The 17,526-nt window shown below is 46.3% G+C and overlaps 1 protein-coding gene across 1 annotated transcript in view; it reads right to left on the bottom strand.

Annotated features, from left to right (window-relative positions):
* LOC136678836 (rabphilin-3A-like) overlaps positions 1-17,526 on the bottom strand; it is a 41,401-nt gene that overhangs the window by 22,601 nt on the left and 1,274 nt on the right. Inside the window, 1 exon segment of the mRNA XM_066656991.1 lies at positions 39-215. Coding sequence (XP_066513088.1) covers positions 39-193 — 155 coding nt within the window. The 5' untranslated portion in view covers positions 194-215.

Genomic DNA, 17,526 nt, shown 5'->3' with positions numbered 1-17,526 from the left:
TTTTAGCCAGTTACTGTAGCCCCCCTCTACTCTCTTACCTGATCCTCTCCTGTTCCATGGCCTCCATCTTCTCAGCTCGAGCAATTACACTGTTAATAATCTCCTTCTCCTCATCTGTCAGTTCTGCAGCAGAACCAGAACCTGGACCCGGCTGTTTGTGGATCCCCCTTGAGCCTGTCATTGCGTCCGTCATGATGACCAACCCAGTGGAGTCTCTGAAACAAAGAAATGTGTCTACGGTCAGCTATGCAAACTCCGTAATATCAGGTGTGTACCACCCGGAGGAAACCCACGCAGACACAGGGAGAACACACCACACTCCTCACAGACAGTCACCCGGAGGAAACCCACACAGACACATGGGGCGCGAACCCCCAACCTCCAGGACCCTGAAGCTGTGTCGAATGTGTGCCGCCCTTAGAAACAATTTCTAATTGTGAATTCTAGGAACACCATAGCACAATATAGTGTACTTAAGGTTTAAGCCTAGAGTTAAGTCTAAATTTATGGTTAGATTTAGGGTTCCACCATGTCCCAGCTGAATGTGATGCAAGCCAGCAACAAACAGAGGCGTAAATGTCTTCACCAGTCGGCGCATCAAGGTAGAAACTACATCAACGAATGACCAATAAGAAAACAGCTTGAGGCTTCACATAAAATGGGTGATTATTCTAGATATACAGTTAATCAGATTGGAAGAATGGCATCAAAAAAACAGCATCTAAAGCAACACCTCACATGGCACGCTGACACTGGCAGCTGGTGTAGACAGCTGTATTGATTATAACAGGAGATACATTGTCACTTGCTTGCTTAGCTTGCAGTGAAAACACAATGTTAGGGTTATAGTGCTGAATGATTTCCAGTGGGCTCTGGACCCGCTGCAGCCTGATCACAGTGAAGCAGTTACAGAAGAAGAATGAACGATTCAGAACCCTTTTTTGTAACTCCACACTTGTTAAAACTGGACAGTAATTTTAAAATATAAGACCAGGCTTATATCTCTTTAAATGAGGGTAGACCTTTAAACACCAGTCAAATCTGACAAAATCGCATATCTTTTCTCTGTAAACAGACACTGTGTTTAGTGTAAGGATTATAAACACACGTTGGTAGGTGGATTGTGAGTGTGAGAGTGTGTGTTGCCCTCTGAAGGACTGGCGCCCCCTCCAGGGTGTATGCCCGCCTTGCGCCCAATGATTCCAGGTAGGCTCTGGACCCACCGCGACCCTGAACTGGATAAGGGTTACAGATAATGAATGAATGAGTTCCCATTCAGTTCTCATCCACTGGCCTACCTCCTCCTAACGCCTCTGGATTTGGTTCAAATAAGACATGATGTGGATATAAACCTTTATTTCTTCTGATAATACCCTTCTTCTTCTGTAATAGTATTCAGGTACTGCACTGTATTTGAGGGTTTTGTATTTAAAGTAAGGCAATAGGTTTAGAAAACGGTGTCGATTTTTGGGCCAAAGCACAGCTTTAATCCTTCTTAATTAATTCCTCTCCTTCCCCAATCAGTAAAGTGAAATTTCTGAAGTAGGTCAATGAGATTCTAAAATCAATGTAAGCTCCCATGTTGACTTGGCTTTAATTAATCATTCATTAGCGCCGCATTGGCATTGTGACTGCAGGATGCTGTGGCTTGTTTGTGGAGGGTGCATTATCCCAAAATAACCGAGGCCTGATCAGATACTTGAGTTCACATCGTGTTTTCACTCAGCTCTAACTGATCTCAGGTGTACAGTGAACAATAAAACCGTTATGTTAAAGGCCTGCTTACAGGCTCCAATGAATCCTTCAGAGTCGAAACCTATTGATTCGGTTAACTTTTGACATAACGGCTGCCGCTCCTCAAGAGACTGGGCCACAACAGTCATGTTAAAGTTTTTTTTCATTCATTCATTATCTGTAATCGCTTATCCAATTCAGGGTTGCAGTGGGTCCAGAGCCTACCTGGAATCATTGGGCGCAATGCAGGGAATACACCCTGGAGGGGGCGCCAGTCCTTCACAGAGCAACACAGAAACACACACACATTCACGGACACTTTTGAGTTGCCAATCCACCTACCAACGTGTGTTTTTGGAGCGTGGGAGGAAACCGGAGCACCCGGAGGAAACCCACGCAGACACAGAGAGAACACACCACACTCCTCACAGACAGTCACCCGGAGGAAATCCACGCAGAACCAGGGAGAACACACCAACCCCTCACAGACAGTCACCCGGAGGAAACCCACGCAGACACAGGGAGAACACACCACACTCCTCACAGACAGTCACCCGGAGGAAACCCACGCAGACACTGGGAGAACACACCAACTCCTCACAGTCACCCGGAGGAAACCCACGCGGACACAGGGAGAACACACCACACTCCTCACAGACAGTCACCCAGAGGAATCCCATTCAGACACAGGGGAGGAAACCCATGCAGACACTGGGAGAACACACCACACAGACAGTCACCCGGAGGAAACCCACGCAGACACAGGGAGAACACACCACACTCCTCACAGACAGTCACCCGGAGGAAACCCACGCAGACACAGGGAGAACACACCAATTCCTCAAAGACAGTCACCCGGAGCGGGACTCGAACCCACAACCTCCAGGTCCCTGGAGCTGTGTGACTGCGACACTAACCTACTGTGCCACCATGCCGCCCTCCATGAGAGTTATAACACACTATTCCAACTAATCATCCAGCTTCCTATCCATCCAGCTTTATTTTTAAAAGGGTGTCGCGGTGGTGCATCAGGGAGTGTGACTGTCAAACTCCTGGATCCTGGGGTTGAGGGTTCAAGCCCCATTCTGGGTGACTGTTGTGATGGAAAATGCAAACTACCAATGTAATGAGTAAATGTAAACAAATACTGTGGTCATCTGAAACGATTATGATACACTGTAATCAACATGTGGTGATTACGATGGTACAGAACGTGCTGTGCTTGAAGCATGACCCTTCTTTGCCTTTTAAGAAGTGAAAAGTGCTTTGCAGTACATTTCTTTAGTTAAATTTAGGGAAGTCTAACCGAAATGTAAATGTGCATCCTGTTTGGGACAGGGCAACTTGACCTAACTCTCTGCAGGACATAATGCTGACGGTGGAGAAGAGAGAGAGAAGATGGTAATAGAAAGATGTATGGCCTAATAGTCCATAACGTCTGGGACTTGGGGAAATCTGAGACATGATGTAATTGTAACAGGAAAAGCGTACGTGACAAATGCCCGATAAATACTGCTGTGAATGTCTAAATAAACTAGAGATTGGAGTGAACACTTGACTCCATGTCTTTATTCCTCTGATTTCTCCTGGGGCCTGTGAATCATTTTGGAACTCTATTTTTGTCTTTCCTCTGTTTTGGCTCTATTTTGTCATGTCGCCACTCTGTTCATGTGACACAATTTAACCGCAACTTTGCGGGATTTTCCAGTTTTACGATTTGGAGCAACTCAGATGAGGGGGCGGAATAATCCTAAAATGTCGGCTCTCTTCGTAAGATGCAACACAGTATCCTGTTGTCACGGCTGAGCAGGACAGACGAGGGAGGCGGACGTAAATGCAAGGACTTTTGTTAACAAAGACAGATTTAAATAAAAAGACAATACTAAACAAGACAGGATTAAACAAGAACAGACAGGAAACAACCATGAACCGGGGTAGACATGGGAGACGCAGAGACAGAGGAACACACATCTATGCACACAACAACCAGCAAGGGAACACAGCAAACATAGAGCTATATACAAAGCACTGACAAGGAACACCTGGGACTGATAACGACAGGGCGGGGCTAAGACAGGACTAGGGCAGAGACAAGGACAACAAACAGAGCTATTTGCTAAATGAGCACATGGTGGGGGAAAACAGACAGGATGTGACACCTGTGTTAGACCATGGAAAACAGACTGGATAGTCCTGTTTCACAGTGTGTGGCCTGGTGGGCTCCAGATCTCCAAATGAATGTATAAATGCACTAAAAATTTGATTCTTTCATAATCTATTAAATAAGACCAAATACATATTTTATGGGGGATTTCTTCAGTAACTCCTCGGCTGCCTGCGGCTATTTTCTGTTTCTCTGGGGTATAAATACATGGTTACTCAAATGGCAGATCTCTGTGGGTTTAGTCTGAAGGTTATGAATCATTTGAGTACAGTTCAGAGGAGTTTGGTCCCAATGTTCCTTATGTCTTCAAAGGGAAGTTTTGTTTTTTGAGAGTAAAATGCTGCTGTGATCCAACAAAATTACAGCGGTAAAAAGGTCAATTTTATCCTGGATTGCTGAGGAGAACTACAAGACACACCACACAAATTCACCACAGGCACTTCATTTCCCATAATGCCCCAGTGTCTTTCGAAAGCTTAAGAAGCTAACACTTCAGTCAGAGTAATGGGCATATGCAAATGTTCAAATGTAAATCAGCCACACAACAGACATGGTCATTATAGCTCATGGTGATATATTTAGGTTTTAGTGAATTTATAACAGTATAAACTACTAAAAGATACATTTTACACCACTAAAGCATACACTCTGACATTCCCTGCCCACATAAAACAGCCAAATGTTAAGAGCATGTCACACCACCCAGCGTAACTTCTCATGAGAACGTTCATTTTAAAGACGGCCGTTTATTAACCGTTTAATTCTAGACAATGTCAAATTGAGTTAGGGTGACACTTACTCACACATTCACTCACACACTCACAACTATGGACTTCTGAGCAGTCAATCCACCTACCAATGTGTGTCTTTGGATCGTGGAAGGTAAATAGATGCACGCAGAGGAAAACCACGCAGACACAGGGAGAACACACCAAACTCCTCACAGACAGTCACGTGGAGGAAACCCACGCAGACACAGGGAGAACACACCACACTCCTCACAGACAGTCACCCGGAGGAAACCCCCGTGGACACAGGGAGAACACACCACATTCCTTATAGACAGTCACCAACAGGAAACCCACGCAGACACAGGGAGAGCACACCACACTCCTCACAGACAGTCACCCGGAGGAAACCCACGCTGACACAGGGAGAACACACCACACATGAAATGTGAAATCTGCAGTTGTTTTGCTGTCCATTGTACAACATACAACAGAATGTGTCTGCATTTAACACATTCGTGGCAGTGAACACACACACACACTAGTTCACTAGGAGCAGTGAACACAAACCCAGAGCAGCCGGCAGCCATCCCCAGCACCCAGGGCACAGTTGGGGGTTAGGTGCCTTGCTCAAGGGCACTTCGGCCATGGAGGACAGTGCTGTTCCTACACTTACACTTCCCCCCGATTCTCCTGCTGGATGTGGGGATCAAACCAGCGACTTTCTGGTCCCGAATCTTTAGGCCATGGCTGCCCACAAAATATATACTCCTTGTATAGAGTATGTATTAGATAATAAAGTGATAAAAAAGACTACCAGACCTACCAATGTGTGTTTTTGGACTGTGGGAGGAAACCCACACCACACTCCTCACAGACAGTCACCCGGAGGAAACCCACGCAGACACAGGGAGAACACACCACACTCCTCACAGACAGTCACCCGGAGGAAACCCACGCAGACACAGAGAGAACACACCACACTCCTCACAGACAGTCACCCGGAGGAAACCCACGCAGACACCGAGAGAACACACCACACTCCTCACAGACAGTCACCCGGAGGAAACCCACGCAGACACAGGGAGAACACACCACACTCCTCACAGACAGTCACCCGGAAGAAACCCACGCAGACACAGGGAGAACACACCACACTCCTCACAGACAGTCACCCGGAGGAAACCCACGCAGACACAGAGAGAACACACCACACTCCTCACAGACAGTCACCTGGAGGAAACCCACGCAGACAACGAGAGAACACACCACACTCCTCACAGACAGTCACCCGGAGCGGGAATTGAACCCACAACCTCCAGGTCCCTGGAGCTGTGTGACTGCGACACTAACTTACTGCGCCACCATGCCGCCCTCCATGAGAGTTATAACACACTATTCTAACTAATCAGTTCATTCCTATCCATCCAGCTTCCAACTGCTCAGCTCATTACATTTAACAGAGAGATACAGAATCAAAGGAATCAGCAAGAAAATGTTTAAAGTCCACATTTTTGGAACCGGGTCCTGGACTGAATCAGTGTGTCAGAGTGAACCACTCCACTTCCTCCTCCTCACTGCAGATGGAAAACATCACTCAGCACTTTTTAATTATTTATACCCCCTTCGCCTCCATCCCAAAGGGGCCGCGTCACGGCCGGTCCATATGCAGTGGTTCTTTGGCTCTTACTTTAAGTCTTTGAACTGCACTTTGATTATTGGTTCATTTGCCTCAGACCTTGCCATGCATACAAAGCAGATTCAGGAGCTGGCAGAAAAAGAAGCAGGAGGATGAGAACACAAATGATTGATTGGCAGAGCTGGTGTGGCTATGGAGACCAACATCACACAGACCTGGGAGGGGCTTTGCTGCTTAATTACTACAATCAATGCTAATTACTAAGAATGAGCTGCTACTGAGATTAATCCCAAATGAATGCTGACCTTAGCACTGACTGGACCTGCTTGCACTTAAATGACTTGTTTTCCGAGCGTCCTATCAGATGGAGACCAAATAAAGACCCCCCAGATGTATCTGGTGGTCACCTATCCTCCTACAAAAGTTACATAGCGAAGTATCTGCAGTGCTGAGCCCAGAACAGCAATGACAGAGGCTGTTTTCTGCCGACTACAGGTCAGTGAAGCATCACAAATACATAGTGTTGCTTAGAGCAACCTCAAAAAGTGTGTGTATCCCACAATACATGGCATCCAACTGCTGCCTGGACTGAAATGAATAGTTAGCAATATTCCATAAATAAGAGCTCTGCCTGGCTCCGTTAGTACTGCAGAGCAGGCTTTATACATCGGTGAGCCGAAACATTGTGACCACTTGCCTAATAAGCTTTCAGTCCTCTGTGTGCCACCCAAAATAGCTCCAGCAGTGTGTACTCTACAAGACTCTGACGGCTCTCTGTTGTCTCTGGCACCAAGAGGTTTGCAGCGGAAGCTTTAATGGGGAAGTTCACCATTTTTTCACGGTTCAGATTTTCTAAACTTGTGTAGGGTTATTTATAGTCACCTCAGGTATTTAATCACATTGTAGACTCTAGAATTGCCCCAGCTCTCCAGAAGTGGTAGATAAACCACATTTACTCGGTAAATCGCTGGTTCCCAATGTCAAGCAAAATCGTTTTGCAGGATGTGGGGCATGCCCTGACTTAGGAGCAAGGCCAGTTTCATCTCGCCAGATATTCCCATGTTTCCAAGTTTAAGAAGCTCCTCAGAGTCATAATATTATTGTTACATTGGACTCCATTCAACTGCAAAGTTAAAATTACATACAGTGTACACAAAACCCAAGGCTGATGCAGGCACATGTTCCTCGTAATACATTTGTCACCCTTATTGTTCATGAAAAGGCATTTTCATGTGGTGTGTTCTCCCTGTGTCTGCGTGGGTTTCCTCCGGGTGACTGTCTGTGAGGAGTGTGGTGTGTTCTCCCTGTGTCTGTGTGGTTTCCTCCGGGTGTCAAGGAAACACAGAGATCTCACAGAGAACACCATCTCCACGAAGGCCTGGATCTGTTCTGTAAGAATGTGTAAGGAGTTGCTATTTATCAAATTAATGTCCCCAAGGACATTCAGACTTTCAGGAGTTTATCAGCAGAATATCGCCCACACCATCACGTCCCTATTATCCATCACACATCACACCAGTAGTCATAATGTTCTGGCTCATTTTCTGAGGGTGTGCACATTAATCAGGAGGTATTGGCCATAACATTATGACCAACTCAATTTGTCTGCACTCTCTGTCCATTCTCTCAGCACTCCAGCGGTCCTACAATTACAGACTGTAGTCCATCTGTTTCTCTGCATACTTTCACATCCCCTTTTCAGCCTCGTATTCTTCAATGCTCTGGACCTCCACAGGACCCACACAGAGCAGGTGTGATGTGGTGGTGGATCATTCTCAGCGCTGCAGTGACACTGACGTGGTGGTGCTGTGTTAGTGTGTGTTGCGTTGCTTCCTGTGGATCAGACACAGCAGTTGCTGCTGGAGTTTTTAAACCCTGTGTCCACTCACTGGTAGCTTATCAGTCGTTGCACAGTGTGTGTCGGTTGTCCTCTAGACCTTCATCAGTGACACAGGACGCTGTCGGCTGGATGCTTTTGGTCAGTCCAGCAGTGACACTGAGGGGTTTAAAAATTCCAGCAGCAACTGCTGTGTCTGATCCACTCTACACCAGCACAACACACACTAACACACCACCACCACGTCAGTGTCACTGCAGCGCTGAGAACTCATACCTGTTCTGCTGGGGTCCTGACCATTGAAGGACATGGTGAAAGGGGGCAAACAATATATGTAGAGTCACAAATGAGCTGCAATCTGTAATTGCTCGTGTGGCCAGTGGAGCTGAGAGAATGCACAGAGTGCAGAAACAAGAAGGTGGTCATAATGTTACAGCTGATATATCATCGAGAACAGCCACATGTCCTGAGGCAAAGTCAGACAATGGACGACGTATGATGCAAACAAACAAAGCGTGATGAATTGACATGAATGCAAAGATATCACACTTTTAAACAAACTCTTGTGAGGATAGGCTACCCTCACTCTTTGTTTTTCTTGCTTTTGGGGACAGGTCTCCAATAAGGTGGACATTTTGTCTGTGATTACTTGCAGCTCCAAATAAATAAATAAAAGGGTGGAGGTCAGTGGAACACTAACAGGTCTCCTTTTAGACACAGAAGACACACTTTACACTGCTCTCCGTGGAAGGATGAGAGCACTGAGAACCATCTGTCCTTCCATCTGTCCAGGACACAGGACCTCCAGTTCCAACTTCCTTTTGAGTCCAGTCCAGATCCCACTGAGAGCAAAAAGTCTACAGCAGCCCAAAACCATGACCAATGATCCTACACGGTATGTCCGAAATTTGCACACACACACACACTCACAATTTGTGTAGCTGCCAAAAAAAAAGACAAAAAAAAGGATGCTTTGGAACAGCCATATATCAAGTTCACTCTGACCTATGCTTGTAATTTGCCAGAGGGTGTAATGTCCCTCATCACTGTGCGGTTATGCAGTGGAGCAGTGGAACTGTGTTCTCTGAAGTGATTTACCTCCATCAAATACCTTTGGGATGAGCTGGAGCAGGGGTTTTGATCCAGAACTAATCCTTCAACATCAGAACCTGACGTCACCAAAGCTCTTGTGGTCAAATGCAGTCAAATTCTCATAAGAATTGCCCAACATATATAAAATAAAGCGCTATGTAAATAAGATTTGATTGATTGACCTCTGGGCGGCGACAGTGGTGATTCCCGCTCCGGGTGACTGTCTGTGAGGAGTGTAGTGTGTTCTCCCTGTGTCTGCGTGGGTTTCCTCCGGGTGACTATCTGTGAGGAGTGTGGTGTGTTCTGCCTGTGTCTGCGTGGGTTTCCTCCATGTGACTGTCTGTGAGGAGTGTGGTGTGTTCTCCCTGTGTCTGCGTGGGTTTCCTCTGGGTGACTGTCTGTGAGGAGTGTGTTGTGTTCTCCCTGTGTCTGCGTGGGTTTCCTCCGGGTGACTGTCTGTGAGGAGTGTGGTGTGTTCTCCCTGTGTCTGCGTGGGTTTCCTCCATGTGACTGTCTGTGAGGAGTGTGGTGTGTTCTCCCTGTGTCTGCATGAGTTTCCTCCATGTGACTGTCTGTGAGGAGTGTGGTGTGTTCTCTCTGTGTCTGTGTGGGTTTCCTCCGGGTGCTCCGGTTTCCTCCCACAGTCCAAAAACACACGTTGGTAGGTGGATTGGCGACTCAAAAGTGTCCGTAGGTGTGAGAGTGTGAGTGAATGTGTGTGTGTGTGTGTCGCCCTGTGATGGACTGGCGCCCCCTCCAGGGTGTATTCCCGCCTTGCGCCCAATGATTCCAGGTAGGCTCTGGACTCACCGCGACCTTGAACTGGATATGCGCTTACAGATAATGAATGAATGAATGATTGACCTCTTGTCTACAGTCTTACCAGAAAGGTAGTGGTTGTTGCTGCGGGGGATTTATTTTTTCAAAGAAATACAGGCTGTGTAAATGTCCAGAAACTCTTTATGTGTTTGTGTGAATTCTCGGGGAGTTATTTTCGTAATGTATCATTTCAGTAAATCTAATATGGCAATGAATCTTACACTGTTCATGCTGAGGAGCTGGAAATGAGGAGTAAAGACTCTGGCACTGAGCAGCAGTGGCACAAGCTTCTATCACTGACTGAGCACTTTACTCTGGTGAAGTAATGACTAAAGTAAAAGTAAGAGCTGCTGAGCAGAAGAAAAAAGAGATTCAATCCAAAATATGAGCTCTTTACACTCCTTAAATCCTGACTGAGTGTGTGGTGGTCATTCAGCATTTTTCAGCACAGGAACCGAAGTGTGTACTAATCTATTACTTTGGATCCTTTTGTCTGCTTTGGGGTCTTTGGGACCATGGCTGATCACAAAGCAGCACTTATAATCTCCACCAACCCTCCAGGGGGTCCTGCTCATCTCCCACTGATCTCCCACAACCTCCCCCCATGCTTTTCCACCAGTTTTGATGGGAACCATGTATACGTCGTCATTGGGGGTGCTGCGAGGGCTCGGTTCCAGCGTCGCTGTGGCTGAATTGGGTAACAGCACCAGAGATAAATGGCTAGAGTCAGGACAGAGTCATGGTTTTTCCACTGTTACAGTGGGGTCAGATCAAAGAGAGATATGATAGAGTTCATTGGTTCCAGAGCCGTCCCGATGAGCTTGTGAACAGTGGAGAAAAGTAGCCTAAAAAAAGTAGCCTGTTCTGACCACAGCCCCAGAAAACACACACAGGCAGCAGTTTCCTGCTTTTATTACATTGTGATTTACTTTTCTAATCAGGAATCAAATAATGGGTCATTTTCCATTTCAGAATAAAAAGTGACCCAGAACTAGGCCATTGTTTCTTCACCCAAAACACCATGAAGGACAATTTAACATCATTCAAATGACCTGTCCAGCTCCACTGTGCGTTATCACTTTATTTGAGGCTCTGTGCTCTTTCTAGAGCTTCTTAACTGGACACATACACTGATCAAAGTTCATGCTGAAGAACCTACTACTCTTTGGTTACAGTTGGGAACAGTCTTCTCTGGTTCTGGAGCCTAATCATGTTGGTGGAAATGCACCAAAAGTTTTGAAATTAGGTTTGTGAATTGGAATCAAACCACCCATCATTGGTTCTTCTTCATGCCCTGAGGGGGTTTTTCTTGCCACTATTGTCTCCTTGGTTCTCACTTCTCTTTGGTTTTCATTCATTATCTGTAACCGTTATCCAGTTCAGGGTTGCGGTGGGTCCAGAGCCTACTTGGAATCATTGGCGCAAGCGGGAGTACACCCTGGAGGGGGCGCCAGTCCCTCACAGGGCAACACACATTCACTCACACCTATGGACACTTTTGAGTCGCCAATCCATCTACAAACGTGTTTTTGGAATTTGGGAGGAAACTGGAGCACCTGGAGGAAACCCACGCAGACAGAGAGAACACACCACACTACTCACAGACAGTCACCCGGAAGAAACCCACGCAGACACAGGGAGAACACACCAACTCCTCACAGACAGTCACCCGGAGGAAACCCACACAGACACAGGGAGAACACACCACACTCCTCACAGACAGTCACCCGGAGAAAACCCACGCAGACACAGGGAGAACACACCACACTCCTCACAGACAGTCACCTGGAGGAAACCCACGCAGACACAGGGAGAACACACCACACTCCTCACAGACAGTCACCCGGAGAAAAACCACGCAGACACAGGGAGAACACACCACACTCCTCACAGACAGTCACCCGGAAGAAACCCACGCAGACACAGGGAGAACACACCAACTCCTCACAGACAGTCACCCGGAGGAAACCCACACAGTCACAGGGAGAACACACCACACTCCTCACAGACAGTCACCCGGAGGAAACCCACGCAGACACAGGGAGAACACACCACACTCCTCACAGACAGTCACCCGGAGGAAACCCACGCAGACACAGGGAGAACACACCACACTCCTCACAGACAGTCACCTGGAGGAAACCCACGCAGACACAGGGAGAACACACCACACTCCTCACAGAAAGTCACCTGGAGGAAACCCACGCAGACACAGGGAGAACACACCACACTCCTCACAGACAGTCACCCGGAGGAAAACCACGCAGACACAGGGAGAACACACCACACTCCTCACAAACAGTCACCCGGAGGAAACCCACGCAGACACAGGGAGAACACACCACACTCCTCACAGTCACCCGGAGAAAAACCACGCAGACACAGGGAGAACACACCACACTCCTCACAGACAGTCACCCGGAGGAAAACCACGCAGACACAGGGAGAACACACCACACTCCTCACAGACAGTCACCCGGAGGAAACCCACGCAGACACAGGGAGAACACACCACACTCCTCACAGACAGTCACCCGGAGGAAACCCACGCAGACACAGGGAGAACACACCACACTCCTCACAGACAGTCACCCGGAGGAAACCCACACAGACACAGGGAGAACACACCACACTCCTCACAGACAGTCACCCGGAGAAAACCCACGCAGACACAGGGAGAACACACCACAGTCCTCACAGACAGTCGCCCGGAGGAAACCCACGCAGACACAGGGAGAACACACCACACTCCTCACAGACAGTCACCCGGAGGAAACCCACGCAGACACAGGGAGAACACACCACACTCCTCACAGACAGTCACCCGGAGGAAACCCACGCAGACACAGGGAGAACACACCACACTCCTCACAGACAGTCACCCGGAGGAAACCCACGCAGACACAGGGAGAACACACCACACTCCTGACAGACAGTCACCCGGAGCTGGGAATCGAACCCACAACCTCCAGGCTCCTGGAGCTGTGTGACTGCGACACTAACCTGCTGCACCACCGTGCCGCCCTGTCTTTGTTTTTTATTATTATTATTATTATTATTATTATTATTATTATTATTATTATTATTATTATTATTTAAGATCTGAGGTCCAGTAATGATATCTCCCCCCAGACTCCAGCTGAGTTTGCCTCAGGTTCCTGTACAATCATTTCTTCACCTGTTCCCTGTGGGTTTTTATAAAATAGCTCCTGAATTAGGTTTGATCTAGTTTTTGACCAGCTTTTCAGATGTGTTTTTTTTTCAGGCTTGTGTGCCCAAAATGTCTAAGCCCTTAGCTGTGATGGGAAGCAACTCAGTCTCGCTCCTGTTTGTGATATAGGTACATAAACATGCATTCTGTGACACAGTCCCATATTTGTGTGTTTTATTATGTGACAGTATCATGATTCTCCATTTATGGGAAATTAACACGTAAAAACTTGTATCAGTGCTTTCCCAATGTTGCGGGGAAGTAAAAGACAAAGCACTCTTCATTTTATTTGACAGTATCAATTACTGTCATCTAATATCAATATCTACTTAAATGTTTGCTAGAACATTAAGATAATTTATTGTAAATATATTTTCTTGTTAGTGTTATCTAAATGGGGTGGCAGGGTGGTGCAGCAGGTTAGTGTCGCAGTCACACAATTCCAGGGGCCTGAAGGTTGTGGGTTCGATTCCCGCTCCGGGTGACTGTCTGTGAGGAGTGTGGCGTGTTCTCCCTGTGTCTGCGTGGGTTTCCTCCGGGTGACTGTCTGTGAGGAGTGTGGTGTGTTCTTTCTGTGTCTGTGTGGGTTTCCTCCGGGTGCTCCGGTTTACTCCCACAGTCCAAAAAACACACGTTGGTAGGTGGATTGGTGACTCAAAAGTGTTCGTAGGTGTGAGTGAGTGAGTGAATGTGTGTGTGTTGTCCTGTGAAAGACTGGTGCCCCCTCAAGGGTGTGTTCCTGCCTTGCACTCAATGATTCCAGGTAGGCTTTGGACCCTCTGCGTCCCTGAACTGGATAAGCGGTTACAGGTAATGAATGAAAAAAACAAATAAGTGTGAGAGTGTTTGGTAGGTTTCACTTGGTTATTCATTCACTATTCACTATGGTAGTGTCTGAGACAGAAGTTAGCGACCTCGATGCCTGGCTGCCTAAGCTGTCTCATCAGTTAGTTCATGAGACAGCTCATCATGTTACATTTTTTTGGGGATTTGGGGTGACTGTCTGTGAGGAGTGTGGTGTGTTCTCTCTGTGTCTGCGTGGGTTTCCTCCAAGTGCTCCGGTTTCCTCCCACAGTCCAAAACCACATGTGGGTAGGTTGATTGGCGACTCAAAAGTGTCCGTAGGTGTGAGTGTGTGAGTGAATGTGTGTGTGTGTGTGTTGCCCTGTGAAGGACTGGCGCCCCCTCCAAGGTGTATTCCTGCCTTGCGCCCAATGATTCCAGGTAGGCTCTGGACCCACCGCGACCCTGAACTGGATAAGGGTTACAGATAATGAATGAATAAATGAGTATAAACTGTTTGTGTTTTGAAACATATCAGAAAAAATACCCTGAAATATCATGATATAAATTTAGGGCTATATCGCCCACCCAGAACATCCTCTCCTGTACTGCGTGAAGATATGACGAACTTAGGTCCTTCAGCAGCATTTATCTTGAATTAAGTCCTAACTGAAGTTGTCATGGCAACTACACAGATACACTACATGACCATATGTGTGTGGACACCACCACATCCCATATTCCATCTGAACTGAAGGGCACAAATAGGTAATTTGTTCTTCTTTTTTTTTGCAGTAATACATTTGACTCTTCAGTGAAGGCCTTACACTAGATTTTGGGACATTGCTGTGAGGACTGGATGGCATTCAGCTATAAAAGCAACAGGTACTAACGTTAGATTAGAATAGATCTGGATCAAAAATAGTCATATCAGTTCATAGAGCACAGCTCCACTTTTAAATGGCTTAACGCTGTGGGATTATCTATCCCTCTAGCCCCCACTTGGCATTAAATATAGTGACCTTAGTCTCATGTGCAGCTGCTCCAGAATGCCCGCTTTCAATCGATCCTATTCTACTGGCTCCAATAACATAAAACCCATGTGTTTCCTCTTGTTTTGTCTAATGCCCATGTGCATATCTCCACAGCAACGAAGGGTCCTCCCCCCCACACACACACACACACAGATTGGCTCTTTCCCCGTAAACAGATGCCATGTTTTGTGTTACGAGCTTTCCTCATTCATTTTTCAGCTGCTGCCCTGTCTCCTCCTCCTCCGCTGTAATGTCCCTGACAGCATTCTCCTTCATACAAATGAATAGTGGGAGCTGTTATGGTCATCATTGTTCTGAATGGCTTCAGGGGCCTTGTTTCTCCTCCACTTATCAGCAAGAAATAAATGGGAACACATGTCATTCATGGAAATAGCCTCCACCCCCACTGGGTTCTCGGAGCATGGGATTGGCTAACTCACTCCAGTGCTCTTGCTCATTCTTGCACACTCACATTTGGCCTGCGCCTCTCATTCAACACAGTGTTATCATCCCTACAGAGAAAGACAGCAGGCTGTGGAGCAATATATACAATATATGTCCAAATATCTGTGAACTAAGTCACTTTGCAATTCATCTATTGCAAAACACACACACACATCTTGTGTATTCTCTATGGAAAAGCATTAACTTGTAGAGTATAGCCACTCAAACATTTATTTAAACATGCTCATCCGGTATGTCATCTGAAATCAAGCCCACCAACTGTGCATTTGTTCCCCTTTTGCTGCAGTAACCAAGGCCGTTACTAGAGATTAATTATTATGGGGCTAAGCTGTAACCGGGGGGTCTAGGGGTATGCCTCCTAGCAGCTCATTTCTTTGACGAGGTATAGGTAAAGCAAAGCCACAATGTTATTTACAGTAGCAGGTCCCACATACACTCAAATGTGTTCATCTGACAGCAGAAATTATTTCTCATTTAAAATGCTATTTATTTTAATATAAGGACATATTACATTTTCTTTGTTTGCATCAATTTTGTTTAATTGCCCTCTGGGGCAATCCACTATTAACTGATTATATACAGGTATCTGTAAAATACACAATTCAGTCCACCTTAAATACTGCAGGAACATTTTAACTGGCTTCTTCCGCAGGCTTATTTTACCTTCTTCTATAATCAGGTTTCCTCTGCTAGCATAATGCTATTTCAACTAGCGCATCGGTGGCTTTTCAATGTGATTAATTAAAGATTGTAACAGGCATTCAGTTAACGTTTTTTCATTATTTTTTGTCTTGAAATGACACTCGCCGTCAGGAAACACACTACACCTTCTCTCCGCAAATACAGTGTGCGTATTCTGTCAAGAAAGCAATACAGACGGATAGCCAACAGTGCCAAAAGAGTAACAGCAGCAGCTCCCCCTGGTCCTAGTCCCTGCCCAAATTTCAATGCATTTATTAAAATGGAGAGAGAGAAATTCGTTATTGAAAATGAAATAATTTGGCAGGGCAAAATAACATATGGGGGTTAGGGTTAGGGCTACATAGGGTCACCAGATCTGAGATGGTGAAAAAGAGGACAAGTCTCTGGGGGAGGGGGGGCGTGTCCTCCAATAACGGTAGCTCTACAGTCAGACCGTCCAATCAGAAGATTTTAGGCTACTTCACCACGCCCCCTTCTCACTCAAGCGAACCAATCGGAGTAGGGGAGGGCGGGACTAGTTTGTTATTCTATGTAAGCTCTAGAAAAACAAAATCCCGGACACCTAAAAAAGAGGACATGTCCGGGTAAAAGAGGACATCTGGTCACCCTAGGGCTCCTGCACCCCTAAAACTTGACGTCAATGGCAGTAACAGCTTCAAACCTCTTGGAAAGGCTTTACATTACATGTTGGAACATTAATGTGAGGATTTGATGGCAGCCACGTTAGCATTAATGATGACAGGAACAGATACTACCGTTGTATATCAGATCTGAATCACAAAAAACAACCCAGCTCCTGTCTGTGAGGAGTTGGTGTGTTCTCCCCGTGTCCGCGTGGGTTTCCTCCGGGTGCTCCGGTTTCCTCCCACAGTCCAAAAACACACGTTGCAGGTGGATTGGCGACTTGAAAGTGTCCGTAGGTGTGAGTGAATGTGTGTGTCTGTGTTGCCCTGTGAAGGACTGGCGTCCCCTCCAGGGTGTATTCCCGCCTTGCGCCCGATGATTCCAGGTAGGCTCTGGACCCCCCGCGACCCTAAATTGGATAAGTGGTTACAGATAATGGATGGAATATATATGTATATTTTTATATACACTCCTATATATATTTATATATATATATAAATATATATATATATTTATTTTCTTTTTTTTTATATATGGCCAGCTGAATATCAGGAGCCCCATAAGGATTATGAAAAAAAATACAGCAATGCATCTAGTGAAGCGTATACACTCACCTTTACACTCACACTCTATTTTACTGCAGCAGTTTTTTTAATTTAATTTGTTTGCTTGTTTGTAAACAAGTCAGTGTCAT

The sequence above is a fragment of the Hoplias malabaricus genome, chromosome Y (genome assembly GCF_029633855.1).
Source record: "Hoplias malabaricus isolate fHopMal1 chromosome Y, fHopMal1.hap1, whole genome shotgun sequence".
NCBI classification, from domain to species: Eukaryota; Metazoa; Chordata; class Actinopteri; order Characiformes; family Erythrinidae; genus Hoplias; species Hoplias malabaricus.
This window is presented reverse-complemented; position numbering and strand designations above follow the sequence as displayed.